Raw genomic sequence first — 4,525 nt, 5'->3', positions numbered from 1 at the left:
ATTGATTGATTACAATTCTACAATCACTATAAGGATGACAGATGGGGTTATAAGTAGCATCTTGGACAGAAAGGATACCCCGTCTGTGTTGATAATTTTGGTTAAGGTCGCAGTGTGTGGTAGTGGCAGTTAAGCGTTTGAAAGTACTAACCACATGCCGCGAAATATGGTAAGCGGTAAGCCTAGTAACCAATCGGCCCGGCAAGTGGACTCGTCCCCCACCACTCGACTTTTATTTTACGTTTACACGCACCGACTGTGGGAATACGTTCTGCAGAGCAGATGGGAATACGGTCATGTAGTCGTGCTACAGACGTATGTCCTGCACATTGGATGTGCGTATAGTCCAGTAGTCGCTTGTGGTGGCTTTGTTCCACGACCCGGAATGAAAGGCAAACAGTTGCTTCGGAACTATCGTTGGATGTTCCAAGCGTGTGAGTTAGGTTTACCTTGCAAGGATTGAAAATTCGATTCAGAATCATCCGTTTCTCACGAAGATTGAGACTGCTTAACTCTTTTGCCACATAGAGTAACAAGAGTAATATTGTTGATGAGAAATACTGGTGTATGTTTAAAAGACTCTACCTTACTTGAGTAGTTACAGGTGCTTACTTAGAATGGTTAAAGAAACTAGAATCTGAAAGCTAAAATATGAAAGTAAGGACCTACTCTTTGTTGCTTTTCAGCTGAAACAAAACCCAAAACCCTTTTTAAAGCCTTCATGGTCTCGTTATGGGCTAAGTATACCCAATACCGGGTAAGCCTTGCTGAGTATTAGAATACTCAGCCTTGCTATATGTTTTTATTTCAGGTAATATCTCTGAAGACCCTACTTACCCCATGCCTTGCCCTTATGCTTTGCCTGATGGTTGGTTCGTGGAGTGGGACCCGTCCCCGGCCAACCCTGATCATAACGAGTGATGTCATGCCATGGCTTAGCATGACATCCCTACTGGCAAGTGTATAGTTATCGTACTTTGAATTTCCGCTGCTTGAACTTAAAAACAGGTTTGTAATAATGACTCTTAGTTGGAACCTTTGCTGTTTCTGCAAACTTTGTAATAACTTTGCTAAGTGTGGAACTTTATACTACTTGTGGAAATTTTTGTAAAATAATTTCCCTGTGATGTAAAATATGATGGTGACTGTATCTCTGGACTCACCTTCGTGTGAGGTGACCTTATTTGATCCTGTATCGGTGGTTTATCGGGACACTACCCGACAGACCAAGGGATTATACCGTTTGAAGTACGTTGGAGCCCTCTGGAGAGGACTCGCGTGCTTGAGCCGGTATAATTTCGGTTGGTTCTGTCACAGCTAGTATCAGAGTTATAAGGTTACTCTGGAGATACATTTTACCTTAAAAATACTTTCAGTATAAAAGTTTGACCCGCAAAATGTTTGGCAAAACTACGTTGGGTTCGTTAAGGATTGTGCTTAGTATGTAAAGCCCTAGGGTAATGTTAATATGGGAAGTATAGGTGGCTATAGTATGTAAATATATAACTCTAACTACCAGCATTACCTTTCTGTCGGAACTTAAATTTATGCACAACCCAACTTTACATTCTGTAACGACATCTTCGATGGTAAGGTAAGAAGGTAAGGATCCTCAGCTAACTGGGGAGTTAGCCTTCCCGTCGGTGATGCGAACCGAACACTGTTTCTCAAGTAGTGGCCTACTTGAGATGCTGCCAATGTACCAACTTCGGTTGACTATATTGGGAGTATATGGTTAGTTGCAGGGTATGAAAAACATTACCCCCGCATTTTGCGGTATCGTGTGAATACATTGTTCCGACAACGTATGTTAACGTCGTCTGTACGGCGGTAATTGTACAAATGCTGTTTCTATAGTGAACAGTAATGTTTGAGGACGCTTTCATGAGTGCTATCACGAAAGGTTCATATATATTGTGGATTTTCTGCAGGTACGCTAACCTCGGTTAAATATGTTAAGATGAATAAGGATATACGGCTAGCTATTATAGGGAGAGACGAATATATTGTGCCACCGAAACTAATCACGTAGGTCCAAACAAGTTTGGCGATTATTTAAGTTGTGAGGACGTGTAGTACGTGCATGCATATTCCTTGATTTGATTGTATGAATGTCATGGCTTGTTGCTTCAATGATATCTAAGGGTATGTTAGTAAGCAGTATAGTGTGAAAAGGGTAATTGGATAGTTTTGAGGTTAATGTTTCTATCTTCTCATTTCATCCTCAAGATCTAGAACAATCCTTCGATTTTCAGATTTGGCTGTTATCAGGGTAGGTTATCTTGTTTCTGTTACCCTATAAGGATAGTTGTTGTCCAATCAATCTATCAATCCAACCCACATTTGGATCCACAGTCTTCTCAAGGTGTATGGTTGAAAACTTGTAATCTCACCATTTGAATCCTTGTTTCAGATGGCCGAGCTTCCAAGGTTCTTTTGGAATTCCACAGGACACGCTCATACCAATGCTTTGCATTAGGAGGGTTTTCCTCATCTTTTGTGGGAATCTCTTCAGGTGTTTGGCTATACTGAGCCTCCACCTTATGATGGAGTAGAGTATGAAGAAGAAGGTGTTCCCCGTTGTAGGGTGAAAATGACTGTTCCTCCACATCCTACCACTACAAGGATTTTTTATGACAAAAGTCCGCATGACGAGGACAAATATCGTCATATATTGTAACATTAGATGACGACAAAATCTATGTCGTCATAAATTCATGAGCCCTTGAACTATTTATGACCACTCTCTTCTTTTGGTCACATAAAGATGCCTGGTGTCATCACAAAATGTCAACCAGAGTAGCCGATCGTCTGTTATGGTTTTAATGACGATATGAAGTGGTTTTTTGTGACCTTTTCTGTACGTCATTGTTTGTTAATTATAACATGATCCCCGAACAGAAGTTGAACTTGGCCATTTCGAATCGTTCCCCAAAATTCCCCACTCCCACACAGCGGCGGGCGGTGTTCGGGCGGCGGGCGGGCAGCGTCCGGGTGAGCGGACCGCGGCTACCGAGTGCGGATGCCGGCGGTGGGTGGGTCGGTGTAGCGTTGCGGGCAGGCAGGCCAAGCTTGGCGGGCGGCCTGGTGGAGCACGGCGGGTGGCGGATCTCGGCGGGACGCCAGGGCGGGCGGCGGATCTCGACGTGCGGGCGGGCGGAGCAGGTGGCCTCTGGTGTGAGGCCAGGGCGTGCGGGTGGGCGGACCCGGGCGTGAGGCCAGTGCGTGCGGGCAGGCGGAGCAGGGCAGTCTGATCTCAGCGTGTGGGTGGGCCTCTGGGCGAGCGTCGGTCGGGGTGGTAGAGCACGGCCGCCGTCATGCTGCCTCTGGGCGGAGCCAGCTCCCCCTCTCCCCAGCTGACGGCGCTGGACGGTTCCAGGAGACTGCTGTGGCGGCGACGGCGACGACGGCGCCATGTCCAAGTGGGGTAGGTCGGCTACTCAATCGAGGGGCAGTGGAGCGTCCAGGATGGTTGAGCGCCATCTGGAGCCAAGCTCGATGTGGGAGCTGCAGCCATATCCTCTTGGTAAGGAGACTAGACTCCCCTTGATCCCATGCCCTGACTGTGGGATGGCGAGGGTGATAGAGAGGCGGTCAGGGAAGGACACGACCGAGAACTACCTGCGTGTGTTCTTCAAATGTCCACGGAACTCAGTGAGCATCCACTTGTATGATTTGAGCTGAGAAGTTCTTCATCCCTGTTTATCCAGCTATGGTTAACGAAATTGTTTTGTTATTGTTGTAGTTTCCTAAGCTTTGCGGGTTCTATAATTTCCAAAGGCAGTATTTGGATAAGCTGGAGGAGCTTGGCATTGTCGCAATCCACAAATTCCCCCTGGCAGTGGACATTGGTGATGAAGCTGAAGAGGTAGAAGATGCATCATCTGGGAGAATGGTCATGAATATGCGTGCTGGTGAACTACAGATTGAGGCCAAGGTGGACAATCTTGCGTGCAAGTTCAACCTTTTGATGTCTGTTTTAGTAGTTGGTCTTGGCTGTGTGTTGATGTATGTTGCAGGCAGGCAGTGAAGTCAAGTTCACTGCATAATGTATTTTAGTCTTTGTAGGTGATGGTTGTAGTGTAGTATGAACAATGCAATCTGGTGCAGTTGGTCTTCGCTTTTGTAATGTAAGAACAAGGTGGTGCATTTTCTAGCATTGCAATCTGGTCAATGGTCAAGCAATGCAAACTGGTTCTTTTTTCAAGCAATGCATTTTATTCATGTGTGAAATATTATGTGTCAATATTGGATGGGCTAGCATTTAGGCAAGCAAGAAATGAAAAGGAAGGAAATGGAATAGTGTATTTAGCAAATTTGTGCGTGATGAAATATTGGCAGAATGTATGTTACTTCCGGCCAATACATTTTGTGACAAATTATGTACATTCCATGACATGGCCTTGGGGTCATAAAAACCCAGAAATCCATTTTAGGACAGATTCTGGGCATGACACATGAAGTCCCCATATATATACACACACATCATGTGAATAAAATCTGGACACTACTGTAACTTGCATCA

General features: G+C 45.2%; 1 protein-coding gene across 1 annotated transcript; it reads left to right on the top strand.

Moving 5' to 3' along the window:
* The first annotated feature begins 3,544 nt into the window (after positions 1 to 3,544).
* LOC112902189 lies at positions 3,545 to 4,062 on the top strand. Its single transcript, XM_025971123.1, has 2 exons — positions 3,545 to 3,654; positions 3,746 to 4,062. The coding sequence occupies exons 1-2, from the start codon at positions 3,571 to 3,573 to the stop codon at positions 4,028 to 4,030; spliced, it is 369 nt and encodes a 122-aa protein (XP_025826908.1). The 5' UTR covers positions 3,545 to 3,570; the 3' UTR covers positions 4,031 to 4,062.
* The last annotated feature ends 463 nt before the right edge of the window (positions 4,063 to 4,525 follow it).

This window comes from Panicum hallii, chromosome 8, assembly GCF_002211085.1.
Source record: "Panicum hallii strain FIL2 chromosome 8, PHallii_v3.1, whole genome shotgun sequence".
NCBI lineage: Eukaryota > Viridiplantae > Streptophyta > Magnoliopsida > Poales > Poaceae > Panicum > Panicum hallii.
Note: the sequence above shows the minus strand (reverse complement) of the source record. Positions and strands in the feature narration are given on the sequence as shown.

Excerpts from the sequence above, each read along its gene's own strand:
- LOC112902189 (XM_025971123.1), top strand. The coding sequence starts at position 3,571 with ATGGCGAGGGTGATAGAGAGGCGGTCAGGGAAGGACACGACCGAGAAC. Across the intron at positions 3,655-3,745 it reads TCAAATGTCCACGGAACTCA|TTTCCTAAGCTTTGCGGGTT; the intron begins GTGAGCATCCAC and ends TTATTGTTGTAG.